At 41.6% G+C, this 26158-nt stretch overlaps 1 protein-coding gene across 9 annotated transcripts in view; it reads right to left on the bottom strand.

Moving 5' to 3' along the window:
* Positions 1-26158, bottom strand: part of NEDD4L (NEDD4 like E3 ubiquitin protein ligase) — a 312200-nt gene that overhangs the window by 34025 nt on the left and 252017 nt on the right. For 6 of the 9 annotated variants that reach the window (XM_045527439.1, XM_045527444.1, XM_045527445.1 and 3 more), the window contains 10 exons: positions 24442-24574; positions 23106-23282; positions 20676-20750; positions 19014-19073; positions 14017-14148; positions 13386-13505; positions 12080-12277; positions 6687-6764; positions 5196-5250; positions 5044-5097 (listed from right to left, as the gene is read on the bottom strand). In XM_045527439.1, the coding sequence (XP_045383395.1) occupies positions 5044-5097; positions 5196-5250; positions 6687-6764; positions 12080-12277; positions 13386-13505; positions 14017-14148; positions 19014-19073; positions 20676-20750; positions 23106-23282; positions 24442-24574 (1082 nt within the window). The remainder of the gene's footprint in view (positions 1-5043; positions 5098-5195; positions 5251-6686; positions 6765-12079; positions 12278-13385; positions 13506-14016; positions 14149-19013; positions 19074-20675; positions 20751-23105; positions 23283-24441; positions 24575-26158) is intronic. The other 3 variants (XM_045527441.1, XM_045527440.1, XM_045527442.1) reach the window with 3 other exon arrangements.

Here is a 26158-nt window from a genome sequence, read left to right as displayed (position 1 = left end):
TATCTATTCACACCATTTCTGGCAAGCAATCTGTCGAAATTTCAATTATAAACTCCTGTTCTTTCAAAGATTTATAATTTGATCTTAATTTTCATTTCACTGAAAAAAGGCATAAAAGTCTTAGTTCCCCAAGAGGCTAACACACACATGATTTTTTTGTCATGTCAAATACTTTATTTGCTTACAGTATTGAAAAACTGCTTTCAATTAAGAATCCTACTCTGAACAAATGAATAATCCACCACATGCATCATTCATACACACACAATAATCAAAACAGCTAAAGGCAGTCCAAGAAATGAGAATTAGATACAGCAGAGGAAAATTCCAGAGACCGATTTCCCTTTAGCCAAGTTGGCAAGAGGCAGTTTTCTTTCTCCCAAATGAGTCAATGTGAACAAGACTGTTCAATGCTACCCACACCACTACTTGTATAGGTGCCAACACACAATAGCTTCCCTGGATCCCTTGGGATTTGCACCTGTGCATAACGAAGATGACTTTATGGATACCTGTGTGTGGGGATGGACTCACACGAAAGATATGGGAAGGGCAGGCGGGAGGAGAATGGGCTCTCTGGAGTTTTAGAAAATCTAAATTGGTTTAAAAAATATTGAGAAGTAATGAACACTGATTCTGTTTATTTTTGTATTCTGTAAGTGGGCTGATAAGAATAACTTATGAATTCAGTTTTAATGACTCTACCAGGAATTTTTAAAAGCCTGATATTATTTTAATGAAAGCAAAGGAAAAGTTAAAAAAAAAAAGCTATCAAAGCACATAATGATTCTAGAATCTGTATTTTGTTTCCACGTTGGCAGAAAATTTACAAGAAAAGTCTCAAGTACTGAGAGAACCTTGATGGAGGCAAAGGCCATGCTGGGGCCCTTTGCCTTGAAAACTTCTAGAAGACTTTGGAAAGTAAAAGTTGCTATTGTGATGGAAAACAAGAGAAAAGAAAACCAAATAAAGGGAATGGAATACAGCTGAATGGAAACTGTGCCTTAAAATATCTTAAAATACCAACTTAGATTATAGCCTTATCGGCTGGATGTTGTCATCAAAGCAGAAAATAAATTAACTACTCCCGATTCATGAGGACTCCTGAATCTTCAAGACCACACCTGAACGTCAAGCTCCATCCTTCACATCTGCACTTGGACTTCCCATAGGTACCTCAGCTCTACAATACGGAAACAGAAGCCATCATCACCCAACACCATAACCTGTTCATGTGACTCCATGTTCTCGGTTAGTGGCATCACAATCAGTTCAGTTCTAGGATCAGGAACAGGGCCACATCCCGAAATGTCCCCATCTCTCTCCCTGATAAAGCTTCTTGCCAAGGTGCTCATCTTTTTCTTGGACTATCCTCTCTAGGCTTCCCTGGCCATGGTTCACCTCGTTCAAAACTTCCTCTACAGCTCTGGCAAAAGGATTTTTCCTAAGAACAAATTTGACCCCGGTTGCTTCCCTATGAAAAATCCCTCAGGAGCTCCCAGCTGCCTACAGAATGAACTCCAGTCCCCACACCTGACAGACACCCTTTGGCTTGGCCTGCGTGCCATGCCGGCCTCTGCCGCACACCAGCCATTTGGGGCAATGCTGCGTCTGTCTCTCTGAACGTGGCATGATCTGCACATACGCACCCCCCCCCACATCACCCCCTCCTAGAATCACTCTTCACTGTGCTCGCCCAGCTCAGTGCTACTCAGCGCTGACATCCATCTGAAAGCCAACCCGTTCTGTCAGGCTCTCCTGCAGCATCCCCCGCCCCCTGCACACGTCCCCGAGCAAGTGCAGTCCCTGCCTCTTCCGCTTCTACATAACTGGCTCAGCCCTCTGATACAAAACCCTGAAATACCCCCTGGTACCACCTACTGGATACAAGCCCCTTGAGGACAGGGATTGCTATTCATCTCTGCCACCCGCTCTCCACCGCTCCATGGGGGTCCCAGCACGAAGCAGGAGCTTAAAACGTTATTCTTTAAACGACCGAATGAAGCTGATGGTGAACACAAAGTCCCTTTATAAGAGTCTAAGCGTTCAAAACCACACAAGTTTCTACATGGTTGCCACAAAGGTCAATTCCGCAGCTAAGTATTGTCGAGGTATGGTAGCCAGTTATCCATTCTTTTTTAGAATCTTAGTCTAAACTTGCCTTTCCTTTTTGAGCCATATTTCAAATAAAAGAACAAGAAGAAAGAACTCCATCAATTTAGCCACTATTAACAGGTTTGGTAAGACTGTTGGCAGGAAAGACTAAAACAGAGTTTTACAGAATAACCGGAATTGTATTTTCTTTTAAATTTGCATATAAGACCCCTGTGGACAATCACTCAGCTGCCGGCCGTACCTGGTCTTTAAGAAGAATGGCATCATTCCTACGAGCACGAGAGATCCAGTTGAAGATCTTCCCTTAATCTCCCATGCCAGGCCTGAGACACAGAAGCTATTCACTAACGGTCCATCAACCCAACAAATCAAGGAGTCTAAGAAGAAGAGGTTAGTACTGAGCACTAGTGCTTTTGAAATAAAATCTTTAAGATGGTTGCATATTGTTAATCTTGAAAATGTCTAACTTCTCAAGAAGAATTTATGAAGCAGAAAAATAATTACATAACCTAATTATTTAAAAGACAAGGGCATCCTTATCTGTAATTCAACGTGTAGTCACATATCCTAGCTATGCTGGAAGACAGGATGACTCTAAACAACTTACAAGACGATGGCTTTCACAGTAAAATGGCCCAGGTAGGCATTATGATAGCAAAACTGGATGCCGAATTTTGTTAGAAAACTGTTTAGAAAGTGAGGTTTCATTCTGACAGTAAGACAGTTCCTAAACATTATTTATCATTATTTATCATTTATCCATTTTGGAGTGTCAGCCTGACAAAGCCTGTTCAGAGACAGGTATTCCACATTTTCAAAGACCAAATTTCGGCAGAAAGGCAAATGAATTGAATTGTTTCACCGACGTGTACCCTTCTATTGCTTTCTGTTGAGTAGATCTTGACAAATTACGGAGAATTGGCAGAAATGTAGCATTAACAGCTAATGGGGTTCTCATAAACAGATCTTTTTCTTAAAATGGTTTTTGGTTGCCTGATTTACGCTATCTCTGTTTAAGAGAACATTTCAGTATGGTTGTGCAGAGGCAAAATAAATTTTAATCCCCAAGCAAATGGCCACAAACATCACACTGGTGCAGCTCAGCTTAACCAGGCTCTGCACAGGGTCTACAGCACATCATTCCACCCCCAGGAGCGGAGAGGAGCCTCCCAGGTTCCGAGGAATGAGGAAAACGTCTGAGAAGTGCGCTGGAGTAACCGGCAAACTGACCGGGAGTCAGGAAGAAGCCAGGTACACCCAGCAAGTAGCTACCCTCTTCTGCCTCCCCGTCAACAGCCAGCTGGGCCAGCCTCCTTAAGCAAGTTCTCTCCACTTTGTGATCAAGGACAGTGATGGCCTGAGACCTTCCCCACTGACCCTCCATGAACCAGACTTCAAGTGACCATTTATCAAGCATCTACTATATGTGATACTAGGTCTACGCACATCACTAGGGAAACAGATTTTTACTATTTCTAACGTACGCTAGGATGGCCCCTAGCAATCGTGTTTTCCTGTTTTGGGCTCCTTGTCGTACATTAAGAGCATTCACGACATTCTTTTCAGGTTGATACAGGCATCAGACCCCCAGCCAGAACACTGTCACCATGTTGTGTGAATGCTCTGTGTGTGTCACAGACCAAGGCTGTGTTGCTAGTAAAGATCTTGTTTTAGTACAATAGTCAGTATTGTTCATACCTGTCTTTGAAAACTGAAATTGTAATGCACAAAAAAAAGGAAACTGTTTTTTTTTTTTGTTTGTTTTGAGTGAGAAAAAGGGGTATGACCTCTCTCCTATTTTAGTAAATTCTCTGTAGAGTAAAATTATAAATAAGGAGCACATTAATTAGAAAAGTGGGGTATGCATGTGTATTAAAGCACTATGGCAGCAATTTTATGCTCCCTGTACAATTCTGGGAAGTATTTTTTCTAATCAAAGACAAAAGCTCAGCCTATGTACCTTGAAATATCTGATGTAAACGAAGGGTAGCCCACCCCTCTAAATACACCCAGGACTTTGCCTTTTGGTTTAATTCTGAACTGCTGGCCCTCTTGCTTAATTCCATTTGTAACAATCCCTCAAACCCTTGTGCCTGAAAGCGAAGTCCCATCTACAAGGCACTCAGCCCCTTGTGACATCTGGAGGAGGTACTGTGCCTGTGAGACAGTGACCAGTCCTGTAATGTAGGAGTCCTTGTGGCCAGACTTCTCAGCAAGTGGCTCATCAATGTAATTTTGTTTAGTGACAAAAACATGAAGGTGGGGAAAGCTGGCAAGGACTTTCTGCACCAAATGAAAACAAAGACCAAAATTCTACCAAGTTGCATGCATGATTTAAACTTTACAATGATTTACGGCCTTCTTTTTTTAATATTCTTTTTCAGAAGTTTTAAGGGATATATAAACATGATTCTATGAAGAACATGTCACCTCAAAAAAGAAGGACCAAAAAAAAAAAAAAAAATTCCCATCCCTCCCCCGCCACCAGCTAAAAGCAAACCTTTATTAGTTTAACTTTTTAGTTGAGATGAGAAACCACACATTTATTCATAGGTGCTGGAGCAAATGTCTGCAGCAAATATACTACAGCTTCAAGGAGAGAACTCCATATGCATTAGTGTGGTGGGTGCAAGGAAACATGCCACGAATAGAAAATAAGGTCAGAGCGGACACCTGGCCATAGGACCGCTGTTCTAAAACATGTATGTGCCGCTTCACGCACTGTTCACACACACATGTTGGACTGATCATCACTTCTAATCTTATTTTCTATTACCAGAGTGTATTTATTAAAAGCGCAAAAGTCAAGGGATCATCAACCAGAAAAGTTTTTTTAATTAAAAAAAAAAAGTTAATAGGTCACAAGATCAAATCGGGTGAAAGCTTGAGGGGCTACTTTCAGGCAGACGTGGGGTGAAGGCACAGTACCGTAGGGGGGCACTGAGTCTCTGGTATCACTCTCGCCACATAACACCTGGCTGCCTAGACGGAGAGCAGAACGATACAGCTTCAACTATCATGTCTGAATTACCCTCCCCGCCACCTGCAATACCGACGTGTCCAGAACGGTGCCTACTTACTATGATCGATGTAAAACGTCCGGCCGTCCAAGTGGATTCTTTCTTCCCAACCAGGCTGGTATCCGGGGAAGGGGGAGGAGGAGAAAATATAAAAGTTAGCCAGCAGTTCCCAAACCAAAGGCAGAATTTAAAAATTGCAGGACATTTCTGTACTCTTCTCTCCTAGGGTACATTTGTACATTGAGAAATAAACCAAATATAAACATTTCAAGTTCACTCTTGACAATGTCTAGCAACACGCTTCAACACATGTTTGACAGTCTCAGATGCACCCACTGTCTGAAGAACAGGAAATGAGCTGCTATCTCCAAAGCTTCAAAGGGAAACTTCAGCACACCATGGAACAGATGAGTCTGAGGTTGCATAGCTCAGTTAATTAAGTAAATACTGAATACTAAAGGAAGGGAGGAGGAGGGTTAATATAAAAACATGAGCCACAATCACTTCACTCATGCTTTCCAGGCAGCTAGACAATCTAATGCTGGTATTTCTGCCATGAACTCTTGCTCTTCAAACTCAGGAACTAAACAGATTTGGATAATTTTTTCCAAGATAAGGCTGGTATGCCCTTGTTATCTGAACTCTCCCTATTTGCAATCGGAACCTCAGGAATCCAGCAGATTCAGAAAAAATGCTCTCTTTCACTTTTCTGAACTCATTCTTCAGCATTTCCATGTGAACCCAGGAACCAAACAGATTTGGACAGTGAGGGGTGTGTGTATAACTTAACGAATAATGACTGAACCTTCACTTTTTCAGCCTCAAATTTTGCCGTAATATACCTATACCAGGCAACAGAAAGGTCCTTATGCTGGGAAATATTAAAATTCCCATTTAAAAATAGTCTTAGGAATTCAACCCCTACCCACCCTCCAACAGCTGTTTTTGTTTTTGTTTTTTTTAAATTGAGCATGGGCTGTTGAGGCGGGTACATGTGAAGGTTTCACTCAAAATCCAGTTTGAAGTAAATAGCTCAACTTCTACTCAGGCCCCAAAGAGAACAAACTAGTAAAAAATGAGATTTATAAACAGTTCACCAACAGGGAGAAAAACTTAAAATATGTGAAGGTTAAATGACTTACAGAAACTTTCTGTGACTACGTATGCCTTTGTCTTCCACACTGTTTTTTACTACTTTTGTTCCTGTGACTAAAATCAGCCACATGGATGGAATTCAGCAGTTGGCAAGTTGTAAAGTAAGTGAGCGCAGCTTAAACTGACACCTGTGGAGAACGTCTCTTGCACATCCTAGTTACAGGGCTAATTCCACTAGCAGCCAGCAATTCAGAAACCTCTTTCACAAGTGCTAGGTACCATGTGAGCTATGACATCCCATTAGAATTCAGCCAAGCACCTCATTCTATTAAGAAACAGACTAATGGGACCCAACAAGCCCTGAGAAAGAGAAGGCCCACGGGGCCCCTCAATCAACATTGGGAGACAGATGAATGGACATTTGCAGACTGTTCCATGTGCCTCCGGTGTACTCACAGGAAGAGGGCCAAGGTCATTGGGGTTTAAAGATGCCTTTGACCGCATATGTACTGGAAATTTCAGGCGTGGATCTTCCTGCAAGAAAAAGGTAGAAGGCAGTAGACGTTAAGAGGAACTGTGTGCAGTGAATGGTTCCTTCCTTCTGGAGTTGTGTGTTGCAAGGCAACCAGTCTGCCTGTGCACGGAACATGGGAAGGGTCCCATCTCTCTGCTTCATACAGGAAGCCTGGCTCACCACCTCTCAAGACAGATTGTACTCTTCCTCCGTGTGCTGGGTGAAAAGAGGACAGTAAGAATATTTAAATAAAAGGTTAACCATTTCCCTGAGACTTTGAGAAGGTGAAAGGGAAGAGAGTCCCAGCAATGATGCTACGTTAGAAACCAGTAGCCAGAGACTAGACGCTACTCCAGAGACAGGCAGTGGGGACAAGGGTTTGTAAATCTCCTTTGGATCCTGAGCTCCTGGGGAGGCCCCCAGCTGGACACGTGAGGAAGAGCCACTCCGTCAGTACTTGTGTTTCCTGCAACTTCCCTGCCCCTGCACTCCTTCCTAACTGAGCAGAGAACCTGAACCTGGCTTGTCAAGCCATGCGGCTACTCCAGACAGTCTGCTCCATCACGTAAAGTCATATACCCTACTATAGATCTTGAGGAAACTCTGCAGACTAGGTTCTCACGTATGTCTTAATATTTAAAAGTTTAAAAAAAAATCTTTCTTAAGAGATATGCTTCATAAGATACCACAGAGAATCAACGAAAGAGAAATACACACTCTGACATCTTGGGTCATGCTTTATGATTTACAAAGAACAGTCGGATATGAGATCTGACAACACCTCTTGTTAGGAGAGGTTGGGCACAAGATCTGCTTTGTTGGATGAGAAAACTGAGTTTCAGAGAACAAGTCGCCCAGAGGTTACGAGCCTGAGTCCAAGAGCTGACTCTCATCTAAACAGACTCAATTAAAATGCAGCGTAACTTGAAAATCCACATCTTTAAACTCGAAATATTAGAAAACGAGCAACAGAACTCAGAATAACACATTGTCAATGAAATAAGTCTAAGATTGCAAAAACAAGACTTTAAGACAATTGAGCTTCATTTAATTAAAGCCTCTGCAGCTGTCAAGTTACCAAAAGATTTTCTGCTTCAACATCTTCCCAAGAACAGCGTAAGCCACAGATAGTATCACTGAAGCATAACAGTGATAGATTTTGGAAACTGGCAAGAATCAAAAAAGATCACAAACAATAAAACCAACCTTTGCTTTCTGTTAGCTATAGCAAACTTTCAATGGAAGAAATAAATCAAGTTGACAGTTTGTGATTAATATTGACTGTGAACCTAATATATTTTTCAAAAGGCAAAGTAAGCCTAGTATTTTGTAGTATACTGGAACATGTATAGAATAAACAAATATGCTAAGCAGATTTGGGATTTAGAAAGTCTAAGAACCTGATACTCTGGTAAACCTTTGTGATTCGTTAACTATAGACAGAGGAAAACCTTAAAGCACTAACCTTTGCAAAAGCTACCCATTCAATGCTAGCTCTGAGCTGGACCAGGTAGGTGCCCCAACTACCAGGGGACCCTTGGGACTGCACACAGCCAACGACCATGCCGGGTTTAGAGAAAGCCTGGGGCTGCTATTCCACAAAAGCACCCAGGGCTCTGAGCTCTCCACCAAGGCCAGCCATGCCTTGGAATCACACATAGTCTATTCACCGATTGTGAAAGACAATCGGTCCTTTTGGCAAAAAGCTGGTGGTTTATACCGACAACAATCAAAATAATGCCAGCAGCTGCCATTAATCAAGCTCTGTGGGCTAAGGCTGGCGGTCACTACTGAATCCACCCTCCGCTGAACCACCTGAGGAGGTGGCATCTCCACGGCTGACCCGGCAGCTGAGCGGCAGCCAAGGTTCTGTATTAGTTTACTAGTTGGGGACGACTTTAGGGATGACAACAAGTTGGATACTAATGAGGTCTCAGATGATGTGAACATAAATGAATCAAATACTTAAAATACACTCGGCTGTTTGTTTCTCCCTTTCCTCAGCACAGCAAGGCAACTCTTTCCTGAGTAACTGCTTCCCTCGATCCAGCAGAAAATGTTTTCAAACAGAATTCACAGATCATTACCCATTTCTAAAAAAGGGTTTCCTAACTTAAAAATATATACAATATGGGAATACTGGCTGGTTCAAAAACAACTGTGCTTTTTTCCTTTATTTTGTCCATCCGGGAAAAGACCAGCAATCATGCCTAGGCTATAGTGAGTTTTAGTAGTTTGAACTTGGATGGAAAACAAACCTGCAACTTAACTAGGGTGTAATCTATCTTGCTTCAAAAATAAGCCAATGTTTTGTCCCACGAAAGGCATAGGTATACTAATACAGGGTGAGTAACCCTTATCTGAAATGCTTGGGACCAGAGGTGTTTCAGATTTCTGAATATTTGTATATTTGTTCACATCCTTAAACCGGAAATCTGCAATCTGAAATGCTCCAATGAGCATTTACTTTGAGCATCATGTGGTGCTCAAAACATTTCAGATTCTGGAGCATTTTGGATTTTCGAACGAGGGCTACCCAATCTGTACACATGTGCTTTGAGCGGCTCCCTTAGCAGAAGGAAGGGCGAGCTGCAGTCTCGCCTCAGCCACCTGGCGGCCTCCAGCATGTATTCACCGGAAGGTCTGACCCAGGTAGGGACAAAGCCAGCCAACATTTTCTGTCTTTTTCAGCGGATGAGATCAGGCTTAATTCCAAATAGACTGCTGGCATACTGTCTTCATGATCTGTCTGTGTGAAAGGCTGTGTTTTATAAATATGCTTCAAATGGAATCTTCCTCTTTCAACGTACACAGGGGACACGTTGGCCTGAATCTTCTCGTGACTCTCCTTAGTGCAAGAATCAGCAGCAGGCAGGCCAGCGGGGGAAGGAGTACTACTGTCATTGTTCTCAACCTGTCCTACCAGTTTTTTTCCTTTTTCTCTTATGATGCTCAACTCTAAGAATAGCTATGCTGTTCTTTTCTCTCTTTTAAAAAAACAAAGCAAACTCCAAAACGAACTCAAAACAGACTGTAAGCTGAAAATTATCTTTACACTTCCCTCCATCCTTTGTCAGAATGAACAGGCGATTCAGAGCCTGTCTTCCACAGTGAGGATTCTGTTCGGGCTTTTGTTTAGAAGAGGTCAATGACACAGCTGTGTCAGCACGTCTGCATTTAGTGAAGAAGGGCAGTGACTTGTGGAATTTCCAGTTGTTAACCTTAAGGATTTCCCACAATGGCAGCAACAAAACGTGGTTGTAACAAATGGAAATGTTACATTAGTAAATGAGTCAATAACAAGTATCTCGGTAAAGAGGGACAAATGGAAATTAAAACTGGGTTTCATTCAGCAACGATGCAGGCAATAAAGCTATTGCCATTTAAAATAGCTGCCCAGCTGCAATTACACGGCAGTTGTGGTGTGAAAGGCTGTGAAAAGGTTAGGGGATTTGATTACTAAGCCGGTTCAAATTACTAAAATCATAGCTTATGTTGGCAAGCCACAGTGGCTCCATACACTAATCCATCTACTTTTATAATATTTGCCCCCTATTTCTGGAGCCCCGATTTCTGGCTGAGGATTTGAAATTACAGCAGTGCTATAGTTAATGGCAACGCTGGCGGAACAGCCAGGGGCTCTATGGCAATGAGAAAAAAAGACATAAAAATCAATCTGTTTTCCAAAGAGCTGCCTGTCGCTTACTCTCAAGTCTTGCCCACAAACCTGTAACATTATATCTTCAGACTAAAAGGTGAGTCAAACAAACCTGCATGTCATTATATGCCTTGGAAGTATTAATAGTTATCAGTCGACCAAATGAATGTCACCAGATCTAAATGATAAATTCTCTTGGCAGGCCATTCCTTTACTTCAAAAGGCTTTGGAGTGGTTCTCAGGGGTGTTTGGAAACGTGTGAGGCATTTTTGGCATCACTGTTGGGTGGGGGGTGACAGTGGGTATCATCGTTCAGCGGCAGGAGCTGAGGATGTTAAATGACCTTCAGGTGAAGGCACAGTCCTGCCCCAAATGCCAAGATGGCCTCATGGAGACACAGTGTCCCCTGATCCATAGATTTTAGAGAAAGCACCCTCTAGATCAATCTCAACAGACTGAATTAATATCACACCACAGGCAGAGGGTAAAATGATAGTCCAGTCACCTTGGTAAGGCCTTTTCCTTAACATGACACTGCTGGTCTATCAAATGGACACACTGGGTGTCATCACTAGAAGCAAGAATTTAAAGTGTCCATTCTTGATCCAGGACCAAAGAGAGCTAGGGCCAATGATAATCCCCAAAACTCAACCAGCAGTCCAGTAATGTCAGGCAAAGATAGCAAGATAACAGAAGGACTAAGTTAAACTGAGTTAAATCTACCCAATTACATGGGGATATAAGGAACAGGAAGAAAAACAAACTGTCTGCAGCATTAAAAACAGCCAGAAATTTAAGAGAACCAATTTCAGGTCTGGGGATTATACAGTAGAAAAATACCAACTATATACTAAATTGAAAAAGCCAGAACTGATCCAGATACAGAAATGAAGGACTGACAGAGACATACAAAGATATGCATATTTATTCACCTTGGGTTAATCCTACTTTGCCCAAGTTAATTCAACATACAGATTCCTTCTTGTGTATGACTCAGGAGCACATGAAAAAGGAACATGGTAAGAAAAAGCAATTCTGAGAAAATGTTCACAAAAAAGAGCTACCAGATTTACAACCAAAGTTATTCAGTGTATCTCCTAACCCATGATTAAAGGAATGAATGTGTAGAACAGAAGTGTCAAACAGCAATCCAACATAAACAGCAAGAACTAAAGCAACAAATCAAATGAAGATGGGCAATGTCAATAAAAATGGAAAAAGAAACCAAGGAGGAAAAAATTCTTTGACAAATGATTATAATTCCTAATGAAATTATGTCAAGGGATGTGTTTTTTCTTTTTTTTTCTCTTGTTGCCACCTTTGCAATACATCCAGGAAGAGATGTGATGCAGTAACATCAAAATTCTAGCAACATGGAGCACTATCTTTTTTCCAAATATGGTGAGCGGTCTACGCTAGAGCTTTCCAGGAGTGCTATGAGCAAAGGCAGTGCAACCTGGCACCAGTTCCAAAGACAGCCATCAGCCTGCGCCTGTACCACCGCTCCCCCCAGCCCATGCCTGCAGAGTCGAGGTGCAGGCTCAGAGACCTTCTGGAGACACATCCGAGAGTTAATGAAATTCCTCTACAAGAATGATGACTACTGAGCAAGGACATAAAGGAATTAACGCCAGACTTCGCGATGAAAATGGAGCCAAATAAAAGCAGCAGCCTTACCCACGTTGTAGTCTTTGTGTTATGGTCAATGAAGAAGGGCCGGCCGTTTGGAGCTATCCTCATCTCCCAGCCGGGTGGCAAGAAGCTCTGTGTGACTTTGTGTTGTGGTTTGGGGGAGTTGTAAGGTGATGGTTGTGGGGACTGTGGATTGGAAAGGGTATCTTTCACAGCCCGGCGTACGGGTGAATCCTTGGCACCCTAAGGAATAATAATGAGCATTAGAACTCTTTGTCACGTGCTGTTCCGACGTGTCAAAATGTACCCGGGTATTGTAGAATGCGCCTCTTTGGGGATGGACACAGGGGAAGCTCCTACAAAACCTGTTTCTGTCACTCATTTACCTTTAAGTCAATCTAACTTTTTATTTTTTCTGTTGGTTAAACATAAAAAACAATATTAAGTACTTATAACCACCATCCTTTGGTAGCCACTCAGTACGTATCAAAATTACTGTTCTGCATTTCAGCATTATGGATGGAGATTTTACAGAGATTGGAGTAAAACGTACCCCTGCTCTTAATGAGCTCACAATCTAATGAAGAATAGATTGGCAAGTTTTAGAACACAAAAAGAGAAACCTATATCATGGACACAACCACCTGGAATCTCACAGTTGTTACCTGTGACATTTTATTAGAGTTTGGAAGAGAGATCACTCCCACTTATCAGCATCCTGACCCAGGGCATGCAGACACCCATAGCTGTCACTAAGACATGGGCAGGTTTAGGACCCCAAACGTTTACTCTCTGGCTTTTCTAACTCTCTGACATCTGTGATGTTAAAGGATGGCACTAAAACAACACAAACAGGACAGAGAGCACAAGCGGATGCCCAGCATGACTTAGAGATGCAAATACGCATCGGAAACACGTATGCCCATACAATGAAAGACCCTGCAGTCGAAACAAAACAAAAAATGATCAAAGCAACAGCTATGTTTGAAACTCAATAGAAGCACTGATATTCGAAAGAGTTATTATGCAATTCTAATGAGGTAATAGGCAATAAAGAGCAAAACACAACAAGAATGGTGAAAGTTCCGAAAAGAGAGTGCCCACGTCCAGCACAAGTCACCATGGCCTCAGCCAAATGAGAATGAGAATCGGGTGAGAGTCCGGGAATGTTAACTGGGTGAGACAGAGAAGCATGTGGTCAGGCCGCACAAGAACACCCTCCACCAGCAACACAACGACTGATCAGAGAGAAGGGTGGCTGCAAAACGGAAGTCAAAGTTAAGAGAGAAGAAAGAATGAGAAGAAGTCACAGGACAGAAGTGACCCCAGTTAGACGATGTAGCCTTCTCACCTCCAGTGGGGCAGATAAAGTTACTGTTGGCGAACTGAGGCTACGAGGCCGGCGGATCTGAGGCTCGATTAGATGGTTGTTACTGTTTGTGGCTGATCCAGACGCACCATCTTCTGCAAGCTATTTTGGAGGCAAAAACAAGTTAGCTTCATAGGAGGATCTCCCTGTGTGTGTGATTAGGAGCGTGAACCCAAACAACAACACAAACAGCAATAATAAGAGGTCTGGCCTATTTAAAGCCTGGAGGAAATAATTAAACATAATAATGGGGGAAAGGATGGGGAAACACATTCAAGGGAAATAAAAAATGAATCACTAGCCCAGCATAAAAACTAGCCTCAGATACAAGGCACGGGCTGGGGGAGAAGCTACACATTGTGATAGGCTCTTGCTTCGAAAATAGCTTTCATGTCACATATTCAGGGACAGACTGATTTGAGGACCAAATTCTGCCTTAAGCAATTATTATTCTTAAAAGTAATGCATTTTCTTTATGAGAAAGCTTTTTTCTTTTTTTTTTTTAAACCATGGGTCTTTGAGAATAGTTCATAAACATCAGGAACAGGAAGAAGGGCATGTACACTTTGGCTTCTAGGGCCTACGATTTTAAGTTGGATGGCGATCTTCGTACCTGCATGATAGGCCGAGTCCAAGTGGTGGTTCGATTGTTATGATTGACATAGTATGTGCGCCCCTTAGCATCTTTTCTTTCTTCCCAGCCTGAAGGTAGGCCCGGCGTGGTATGTACATAGGCCACTGATGGCTGTTTGTGCAAGAAATCATCATTATTTAAGAACTTGCATTTGTTTTCTAATCAGTTTCATAAAGTAACATACACCCAGATTATTATTCTTTTCTAGACAAAGTAAGTTAATTCTATTTGTACAGAAAACATTTCAAAGAATGTCTGGAAAACAGCAATAGATTCCCAATAGCTTTAAATCTACTGTGAGATGAACCTCAGTGGGTCCCAAACTCTTACAGAATTCAGTTCTAAGACCCGGTAGCCTTTAAACATAAAGGGTCATCGCTAGGGTGCTCGTAAGGAAAGAGAAAACATTATAATCCATTCTAGTTACTAAATTTCACTGCCAAACTAGGTAGAGCTTAAAAGTATTTCAAACTGCCCGGTGTCACCATCTATAAGAGGGATGCTCTGAATGTTTTTTCCTCAATTTAGCTGCCTTGGGGGGGCTCACCTAACTTAGTCTTAAGTTTCTCCGTCAGCGTAGGACCTTACACTATAGCCATCAGGGCAAAAGTTAAAAATCCAACACAGAGCCCCTTCTCTAGGAAGCTTGCGGTCACATGATGGCATATAATCCTTAGGACCACCCAGGTCACCTGCATGCCCCAGCTCAGGGAGTTCCCTGGCCACCTGAGGCAAGAATTCCAAAGGAGCCTTGCACCTGAGGCTGGGGTGACCCCAGTCCACTGACAGTGCCTCTCTGAAGGGCGGCCAGAGATTGGCGGTCTCTGTGTTTGAGACATGGCCCGTGCAGAGTGACTGTACTTGGATAGTACAAATTGGATCAAAAGAAGGATGCCTGAGACACTTTTGCCTGTAAGAAGCAGTTTGAGAAATGTAGTCTGGATGGAGAAACATTGGAATAGAAGGGAAATGTCAATGATTTGCAGAGGCATTGGGATGGATGCTGGAGATCAGGGCTGTGCCAGGAAGTTCTGGATACGTAGGTGCTTCTACCTGGGAAAGAGCACTCTACATGGGGAGGGGCACAGAAGCAATACGCCTGTCACAGCTGCACTGAGACTCCTGGGAGAATGTGAAAGAAACAAGAGGCCAAACGTTAGGAATAACCTGTTATGTGAGGTTATTCTGGGGTACTCCCTTCCCTAAGCAGGATCCTCTCCTGACCCTCTAGATATTTTAGCAGGTGTTGTTTTGATATTAGGCTGAGGATATACATTTCCTCTTAACCCAACTTCTTCCTGTACTTATGAGATCTCTTCTGTTCACTATCAACAATGTGCCTTGGTGAAAAAGGTCATTCAGTGGCCCTTAGGACCTTGAATTCGAGAAAGCACCAACAAAGTCACTGCCAGGTGATTTGGGGACTCCACCTACAGAGATCTGACATTCTACTTCATAAGCTTAACAGCACATTTCGGAAAAAAATTAACTTCATAATAAATCACAAGGCAGCTGATTTTAGATTATTTGTAATTAAATTTCCTGCTAAAAACGTGGCAACCATTTCCTTGACATTTTTGCAGATATCCTAAAGGCTCCATAAACATAATTCCAAGACTCTGACCGTACAGCCTTCTGGACCCAGGTGTGGAGATTCAACAAGAGCAGAAGACACATCAACACACAGATTTAATCCCTTCCTGAGAGCTACAGGTAGATAAATTAGAGTACAGCCCGAATGAAGCCCTTTCCTCACGCCCCTGCTCTAGCTGTGACTCCAGCACAAAAGAGCCACCTCTAGGCTACTTTTTGATCTGGACACTTAAAAATCTACTCTGCTGAACTAAGTTAGCAACCTGAGTTGTAACCTTAGTTGTCAATTAGTACTTTTGGCAAACTGTGTGCTATCAAAGTTTTGACCTACTATTGTTTATGTGACTGGCCAAAAATGTTTTGGCCACATGGAATACTAAACGGAATGTGTTACTTTTCCTCCCTCCCTGTTGAGCTATTTTTTGGGAGAGGCAATTAGATATGACTTCAGAAAACTCAGTTCTAGGATATTTATGTGGCAGATTGATAACTTGGATGTGTCATAGATAATCTCAGAATTGAATTCTAAAGCTGTATCAATTCCAGCAACGAGGTTACTTTCGCAGATCCACAGTTAACAGGACTAATCAGTTTATGAAAAATTAGGAGTGTAGCAGAGAACATTGGATTTGATTAAAATAATTTATTCTCCCTTTTATGGAGAATTGAACCGGCAACCTACAATTTAGTTACATTTATGTGTGATGGTGTTCTCAAAATGTTCTTTTTTTTTTTTCCACAGTGTTCTCTCCAAATGAGCATGGAGAACAACCTGTGCTGGCAATTCCATTTGTGACTCAAAACCTCGCCTCCCACCCCACGCGGCTGGTGAGGCAGGCAGGACACAGCTTCTAGAGACAGACCATGGCAGGGGCCGCCAGCCTTGCAGCCAAAACCTGACTTCTGCTCTCTGCTAATGTGCAAGTTCCATGCGACCTCAAGAAACACGTCATCAAGAACCAAGTTAAAAACTGCTAGTTAGCTTAACATTTCACAGCTTTCCATCTGTAGACTGAAAATACTACTGTTTCATGATGCCAAACAGGCATTAACCAGAACTCGAGGGGCTGCATTACTTTCATTAAAATAAAGAACTCGATTACTAAACTGTCAGCATTTCAAAATGCTTTTAAAAACAGCCACTTTGACACTGACCATCACAGATTCTCCAAGACTCACCATGCTGGTGCCTCTGGACATTTTAGAACATACACAGTGAAGACTGAAAGGACTGTACCGTCCCTCTCCTTGTCTCACAGAGCGGGCCCTGGCTTAGCGTGCTGGGAAGTGACACCAGTGTGCATTTATTTGCCATAAATCAAAGGACTGTGGTTTCTCAGGTGAGAATCAGGGCCTGTTCATCATATTAATGCTACGGGAAGAATGAAGGCACCGTTGCTATCACGGAAAGAGAGGCTTGTCAGGATGGCCGCCCAACACAGTGCAGGTAGCCAGAGTGGGGTGGGCTGGAGGTGGGGGTGGTGGTGGCTGAATGCCCTTCAATATGGAAAAATTATATAAATGGTGGTACATTCACATCACTGAACATTATGTATTATTCATATGTCCCAGAATGGCCATAAATAAAAAAAAAATCAAGTTGCTGAATAATTGCCCATGACATCCAAATTTTCTAAAATAAAATAAAGCAGCACAATGTGTGCCCATGTGTATACACATGTACGCTTGTGAGAGCACGGGGTGAGGGGGGAGTGAGATGATACATCCCAGGGTAGTTCCAGCACGGGGTGATATAGAGAGGAAAAGGAGAGGGTGTCAAAGAAGCAGAAGCCGTGTTAAGAGAGAGCTGGAAAAGAGAAGGTCAAGGGCGTCCATGATGAAGGATACGGAAGAGAAACATTCAGGACACAGGAGAAGAGAAACAGATGTGATCCTTTCAATCCTATCTAGGTGCAGAGAAAGCAATTCATGAGAGTAGGAGCTCCTATGGCCAAGTCTTGAAAAATCAAAAAAGAAAGCAAACCCACATTTCAACTCATCGATGGGGAGGAAGACTATAAGCAAGAAGGCAAGAGAAGTGTGGTCTCAAGAGCCACATGGGATCTCTTTCAGATAGAGCACCTGGTCCTGCCAGGTACTCTGACCACAGAGCCTGACACTACGATAATTGATTTATCCTTCATTTACTACATCAGATATTACAGCACTCAAAAGCTAAAAGCAGGTTGGAAGGCCAATAAAATGCAAAAATAGGTGATACAGAGAGGATATTCATCAGCACTGAATTCTACTGAAATTATTTCATGGAATGATCTTGCCTACCTTGCGGCTCTGCTGCTCCCACAGAAATTACTAATGCACAGTAGGAAATATGCTAGTTCATTTAGAACCCCTTGAATTTTTCTGGAGGCTGGCTCACCCAACACTTGAATTTCACATAAGCTGCCGTAGTTCAGTACCTTAAACTGAGCTGATTGGCACTGACTGCCAATTTGATTCTCCTCTGTACAATACTGAGCATTAAATTCTAACAATGTAACTAAATTGTTCCTGTAAATCACCAACCTCCAGATAATCAGCAATTCTATATGTAGTTAAAGTTATTCACAAGTAATGAGCAGTTATGGCAAACACAACAAAGGTGAAACAATAAGGAAATTCTTCAAATAGCTATGGCAGCTCAAAGCATAGACCAGAAGCTAGCCTGGCTTTAGGGATCAACTAGAAAACAGGCAATTAAAATACACAGTCAAATATAAGTTACCCTCAAACATGAATGCTATAAATTATTCCAAATAATGTGTAAGAATAATAGATAGTTGGTTTGGAGAAACACCAGTATTTCTGGACCACTTAAATATCATAATTATGCTTCCCACCCCAGAATTCTAGGAACACTTGTTCATTTCTGTGCGTAGAGCCCCTGGTGGCAGAGAAAGGTCACTGGTTCACACTGGAGACACAGAAAGTCTAATCCCCTGTTAGAAACGTGGCGTGCAGATACGGGAGAGAACAGCTCTGTGCACAACTGGGAATCACACATACAACCTCATGTGATTCTTGTGGCTTCTCTGATTATCTTACAACCAAATTATTTTAACTAAGCATTCTAATAAAAAAGGAAAAGCTTATCAGGAGTACAAACACTAAAAGGCAAAAATATATGCTAAACGGTCAAATTAAACACACTTAACTAAGGCCTGCCAGTATTCCTAATAAAATAACATGGGACTGAAAATCGTTCTAGTTTACCTAGTACCTTTGAACAATCCCCAAATGAGAAGTTTAAAATAAGAAACATGTGTAGATACGTAGCAAAGAGAGTCTTATTTTTAAAAAGAGAACAAATATTCACCATCACACAAAATATTACAACTGTCCCCACTTTTCTCATGAATGTCTGATAAAGTAAGTGTCATTACCGTTGTCTCCTCACCACCTGTGACAGTTGATGACCGTGCTCTCCTAGTTGGGGCACTGGGCTGTAAATGACAACTCACATCAGTGAAATGCACTTGGGGGATGGCCCATGGCTTACTGAATCAGGAGTCACTGCGGTGGCAGTGTGGAAAGGCAGGTGACGTGAGATCAGAATCCCTGAAATCCACCCTGTGCAAACCGAGCTGGGCAGTCACTGATGACCAGTAGGCAGAGAGGAAGCATAACCCGCCCCCAAACAAGGACACCCCAAGCCACCCTGAGACGGCTGAGGCTGCATCCTGGATCTTTGTTGACAACCTCAACAAAGTGAGACGTCCTATTAGGGAAAAATGGAAAACTGGCCTGGTTTTGACCCCACTGTCAAACAATTAGCACATTTCATCTGCCACACTCAAAACTCGAGAGGCCACTGGTGATCAGTGAGTTGACAGCATCATGGAGTATGAGGAAAAAGGAGGAATCATCAGTTTCCAGGAAAGTGAGCTCTTTGGCAAAATAAAATTGATGTCGATTTTGAAAAAGAGAGAAAGTGCCATTCATTCAAGGAAAAATCACCGAATCATCAGGTTGAAAAGGATCCCACCCCCCCCCACCCCCGCTGATTGTTCTTTTTGGGGGGTGGGCTGTACTGAAACCATCCCAGAAAGGACACTCTTGCCAAGCTTATTATTCACCAGTTTATCTGGGTAAGTCACAATGAAATCTATTTACCTGACTAGTATACTCATTAATTCATTTTTTAAACATAAAAAACTAAAACCTAAGTGAAAAATATCCTCTGAAGCCAAGCAAAAATGTATACTAGAGGGAAGACATTGTGATTTCAAAAACCTTAACTGCCCTTTTCCCCCCTCAAACTCATACATAATAAAGTGTTAATCACAAAAATGATCGTTTTGTAGCAATAAAAGACACTGGTCAAGGTCAAACATCAAATTGAACACATTAAAACCACATAACATTTTCACCTCCAAAAGAAACTTTGATAAAATTTCTTATTTTTAATGTGCACATTAAACATGTCCCAAGGCAGTTCTGGTCTGTCTTCCAATGTGAATATTTGTTTCTCTCTATATTGGATGTTATTACATCCCTTACACTTGTAAATTTGCTGACAGCTATTAAAATGATGGAAGAGTTGGAAAAAACTATAGCTAATTCTTTGGTCAGCAGAGCTGCCTTTAAAGAGAAGGTACAGAGGCTTTGTGGAGTCAGGAGTTTAGGTCATCGGTATGGAAAGGAACATTTGATCAGCCACCCGGAAGAGTTCTTCCTGTTAAAAGGCATTCAATGTATTCACTGTGTTTTCACAGTACAATCACTGGAGCACAGCTACAGTAACCGGGTAAAGTACAAGGAATTATTAACGTACCAAGTAGTTTAAGTAAGCACATCAAAATTGGTATAAATTTGGGTGAAAAACTAAAGCAATGAAAGTTCTAGCGTTTTAGAGACTTTGGTGGCGATGACAATTCTTTGTATCGGAAATCCACTCTTCTCGGGCAATTTGCTAGGAAATTTTACAATGTCTCATTTATATGGTAAATGGATTTGCACAGGAAAAACTCTTTTCACAGCAGCCCAGATGATTTTACGTAAGTGCCGAAAAAGCCAAATGACGACTGGAAATTAGCGTAGGTTACCGGTGGCAGGTGGGCCTGTTCCGCAACCGCGTCCGTGACGCTGCACGACCTCAACCTCGAGGAGGGCTCTCTTTGCTGAAGGGGAGGAAAAGACAGGAAGCAACAAGAAACATACTCTCAGAAGCAGGTTTCACAAATACATCACTCAATCCTACGCACCCTCTTCAACATTGGGAGGAAATGAAGTGAAACATCTTTTCAGAAAAGGGAGAGCCATCCTTTAAAAAGTCAAACCATCTTCCGCTTTAATTTTCACGGTGTTTTAAGGAGACTGGAATTTTGATTGGTCTTTAGAATTAGTGGCCAAAATGACAGAAGGAGACCCAAACTTTCGGAAAGGAGACTCAGCAGGGCCCTGCAATGCACTGGTGCTGCTTTGTAGACAGAAACCAGGAGTTAGCAGCCTTGCATTCTGCCGTGAGATGCAATCTCTGGGTAAATTCTAATGTGATAGGAACAGGGGAAATAAAGGGGAAGGAACAGTGATATGTGGCTACTAAACATTTACTATCACCACTGACAAAGATAATCAGTTGGATTCCATGTCCAGAGGAACTCAGATATCATCTTGTCCTACTTCTGAAAGATCAGGTATTTATAATTTTAGCTTCTGAATGGAGTTCAAGTAATAAGGATAGCAATGAGTGAAACCAGTGACGTCAATCTAAAAAAAAAAAATCTAGTGTGTAATGTATAACGTTCCCCCACATGTTGGTATTAGTCTGTGTGGTTAAATAAAGCCTAACAGATTACGAACAAAGATTAGCAGGTCACACACAGAAGCTGCGTCTCCTATCAGCAGATTCATCAGTGAATGGTACAGGTTTGTAGCATTTGCTAATTTTTAATATATTGCAATGGTAAGCAAAATGGGACGAAGTCCAGGAAAGACTCTGTGGTGGGGTCAGAGGACAATCCACACCTCCCTATACTGGTTTGTGTGATGGAGTCTCTCTTTAGCACAAGTTCATGCTATTGTCCTTGAATTTGGAGTGACCTGGATAAAGTGAAACTGGAGAAGAGTCCCATAGTCAACGCTCTCATTTAATAGTTACACAATGTGGAAATAGCACAATATTGCACGTGGGTCTTAGGGCTATTTCGTGAGTCTAGAATAATTAAATGCAGGAGCTCCCCATACAAATAACTAGAAGTGCTAACTTACTGCTGAAGAAAATTACAATGTTTTTCACTTGGTTGACTAAAGATGTCTAATTGCTATGGTTTCTGTGGTACTTCCTTGTGCTTATAGGTTTTAAATATATGGCTTCATTGCATAAGTTGTTTCCATAGCAATAGTTTTACCAATTCAAATATTCCATATAGGTAATCTCTTTTATACTATCTAATACTCAATTTTCATGTCAGTGGCATTTCTCTTTTTGAAAAATATTCGCAGAATTTTAATCACTATTCACATTAACTGAGTAATCACTGCAACTCACATAAAAGGGCCCCATGGTGTTTTTAAAAATAAAAACACCGTAAATGGAAGGAGTAACAACTTTGTGAGCACTTACTTGGGTTCATACTTCATGCAGTCCTCCTATCACTCACATTTGACATGGTCATTAACAATCACTATTTTTTCTAGGATGCCATTGTCAGTGGAGAGTGACTATCATATTTACTATAGTACATGTTTAAGTTCAATTTCTTGAGAAACACTGAGATTGCATTTGCTCTTAATTCTATGCACAAGCAGGAGTTTTCTTTGGGCTATTTCTGCATAGTTTTGTATTGTCAAACATGCAGGTCTTCATTGCTGACTTTGCTGCTTCTCACTGGGGCTCTGTCCCACCTGAAGCTTCTATGTATTTCTATGATAGCTGACAACCCAAGTTCAAATGCTACCTTGATTTCAGTGTCACAATTTCACAACCTTTCTTAAGGGGTCATACTCTGGGACTTAGGAGATGTCTTCCATCTCCCATTCAAACCTCATCTTGGATGGGCCACTTGAACGCCAGCCCTCATCTGTGAACTGGGAATGACAAAGCATGCAGAGTGTGGCTTAAGAGCACTGATTAGGAGGCCCGGCAGCTCTTAATTTCTACTGTGAAATAGTAGCTTTGTGATGAAAGAACTATTTTTATGAGACTTTTGGCTGGGAAAGAAATTCTACAAGGTTCAAGCTAATAATAACAGAAGTCACAGAATCTTATTCCTTTGGGTTCTTTATAAACCAAGAAAGAGTGTTAGTGGTATAGGGTGGGCATAGCTGCCTTCCAAATCAAGAAACAGTCTCACCTGCTTGGGCTAATTTTAGTGCAGTCCTTCCTCTTCTAGGGAAGGATGAACTTTGGAAAATGTCGGAGTTAACTGGGAACTGAAGACCCTGGGTTGTTACTTGCATACAAGATTCTCCTAAAGCAACAAAAACTGATAAAATACTGCTCAGCTTTTCTTCCACACAAGGTCACTACTTACAATCAAAGAACTGAACTGTTCCCCATTGGAGTCCGGAGTGATCTGAAGCCTTCTGCTCAGCTCCTCTGACAGCTCCTGAGGGCTGGTCCGAGACACTGGGGAGGCGGGCGGTGGGGGCAGAGCCAGCCCAAGAGAGTCTCCCGCGAGATTCACTTCCTCTGAAATGGTCTCCCAAGGCTTGCAGGGAATGAGACACTGAGGTCAATGGTAGGACCTGGAGATCCACGCACTTCCTCCCCAACAAACACATGCAACAACAATAACCATTATGACAGCTATAATTAACATCTACTGCACTTACGAGGCACACAATCTTTACAATAATCACGAGGAAGACGTGACGACTATCCCAACTAACAGATGGGGAGACTGCAGCACAGAGAGCAACTTGCCCAAAGGAACAGCCAGTGAGTGGCAGGGCCATGCTGTGCACCGAGCAGCCTGGCTCCGGCGGCTACGCCCTTAACCGCCTTGTATTAGTAAAACCACCTCTCTGCGCAGTGACTGTTTCCCCCACTTGCTACTATACGCACGGGCTAAAAAAACCTTCTTGGGAATTTATAAATGATTTTCATGGATTCTCTTTTACTCCAACTGCTAAAGATTCACAATGAAGGCAGCACAGATGCCATAAGCTATAATTAAATACTGGTGTAAAGTAACGTATAGTGAATTTATTATGGAATCATTAATTTTGCTTTCCTGATTTTGATCACTGCAACATTTGTGAATGATCATCTTCTGAACACAATGTCTGAAAAGAATGGATTTCTAGTACGTCAGCAGAGATGATAAGACAGCATGGAAGTTAATATTATTGCTAATCTGCTGTTCAATTCATACTTTTTTTCAGTAATTTACTATAACCATTTAAAGAGAAAATCACAAACATTTCTATTCACCCAAATCTGTATTTTCTTGGTAATAAATCTCTTTTAAGGTGCCGAAACAACTCAGTAAATGCGTGTATATAATACCCAAACAAGTTACAGGGCTCATTTAATTATACAAATATGACACCCCATGTTATCACTTAATGAGATATGGTTAGACTCTGGGGAAAAATAAATTACCAAGTGAAAATATCTTAAGATTTTCACACTAAAAATAATGGTATTCATTTTTGTAATAATACAGAGTCATATGTACTTAATCAAACATGGCTTTTATAAGCACTTTCTGAATTAACATCCAGATAGTAATCAATTCACTGTGAGACCATCATGTTTACATTCTTGACAACATTTACTGAGAGAAGAAACTGCCACATGAAATCAACCTGGAGAACGTGGAAAGAAAGAGCTGCAGGGTTTGGCAGCACTTGGGGACATCGTACCTCGGGGACATCTCCGCCTTCCGAGGGCTCGGGCTCCAAGTCCTCGCTGATGTGCCTGCGCGAGCGGAAGCGCCTGTGGGCCGCCTCCTGGTTGATCTGCCTGATGTTGTTGTCTGACTCCGAGGCCACGTCCCTGAGTGTGCACAGGTGTGGGGGAAGAAGAGGAGAAGCGCTTGAGAGCCGGCCCTTCAGACAGCCCCGCGCTCACTAAGGGCCCACCCCCCCCAGAAAACGTCTGCACCTGACACTAACCACCGGCTGGCCACTGAGTACGAGAACTCTTCCACCAGGTCTCGGCTTACGTGTGGTGCAAGGTCCATTTGAGTCAAATAAATGCAGTTTTTAAATGCGTCAGTCATAACATTTTGAACATCCTTCAGGCATATATTTCAAAACATACTTTAGTATTTTAGAAAGAACAGAAATCAAAGTTCTCCGCCCATCTGCCACAGTGACAAATGAGGCCTCTACAAGGAGAGGTGACAGGCAAGGTCACACCACAGCCACTCAGTCCTCACCCTCCTAAGGCCTGGTAATCACAAGGCAGCTACTTTTGGTCATCCACAATTGACCAAAGCCTACAAACAGTACAAACGCAAAGCTGCTATCCACAGGGAAGTCCTCCTGATCCAACAAGAACATTTTTCAGCTGCTTTTTCTTTCATTTTGACTGAATTATGACACTGCATTTCCTACCTTAACCTACTTTAAAAAACCCAAATAAACATCAGGAAATAACTTCCCAAGTCAACTGGGATTTGAAGAACACTACAACATGTACCCTATTTTTTGTTATATAATGCTCAAAATTCAGGACATGAAAGCATCAATTCGATCTTGAAAACTTTTTCGCTGTCAATTACAGACAGTCATGTTTCGGGGAAATACCACTTGAGGCTTTTATGATAGAAGTTTAAATGCCAAAATGTTTTTCAGAGAAAACTCCCATGTATACTTTGGATAAGACACCATACTCAGTTAACAAAAATTATGTTGAAAGTTAGTATCTCAAAATAATTGTAGATATTGTTTCAGGCTAAATATAGTATTAATCACGAGCCTTTATTATAGACTCTTTCTACAAAATAGATTTTAAAGTTTTCTAACACATTTTCAAACTAACTTATACTATTGTCCTAATACAGAACCTGCTAGGCTCCTGTCGTAGCAAACAGCCTGCAAGTGACAGCCCTGCTTGCAAATAAATAGGTGACTCTTTAACACCAGTTTCCAAAATTGTTTAAGTATTTCCATCAAACGTCTTTATACTATTAACTTGATTAGTTAAGGCAACAGTGTGAAGGTTAGCTTCCATTTAATTCACCTTTAAATTGTAATTCCTTATTAAACTCTCAATCAATGAAGTGTGGTTGTATCTGCACATCCCATACAAAATTTTGCACTCTAACAGAAATATACATTCTACATATCTTACAGTTATATATTAAACTATAACGATTAACATAGTACCATAATAGAGGTGTCTTCAGAAAAACTGACATTAACTATGGCCATAGAGAAAATAAAACAAAGGGATGCACAAGTATACTAATAAAACTTCTGAAACCACAAAAACAGAATGATTAAAAATGGCACTTTGTTGGAAATGTTAGAAAAATGTAATATTGTATTTGTGATTCTATGTTGCTACTATAGTCCTTTTTATGACATTCAATTCTTAAGCATACAATGATTATAAAAACTATACATTATTGCA

The sequence above is a fragment of the Lemur catta genome, chromosome 16 (assembly GCF_020740605.2).
Source record: "Lemur catta isolate mLemCat1 chromosome 16, mLemCat1.pri, whole genome shotgun sequence".
Taxonomy (NCBI): domain Eukaryota; kingdom Metazoa; phylum Chordata; class Mammalia; order Primates; family Lemuridae; genus Lemur; species Lemur catta.
Note: the sequence above shows the minus strand (reverse complement) of the source record. Positions and strands in the feature narration are given on the sequence as shown.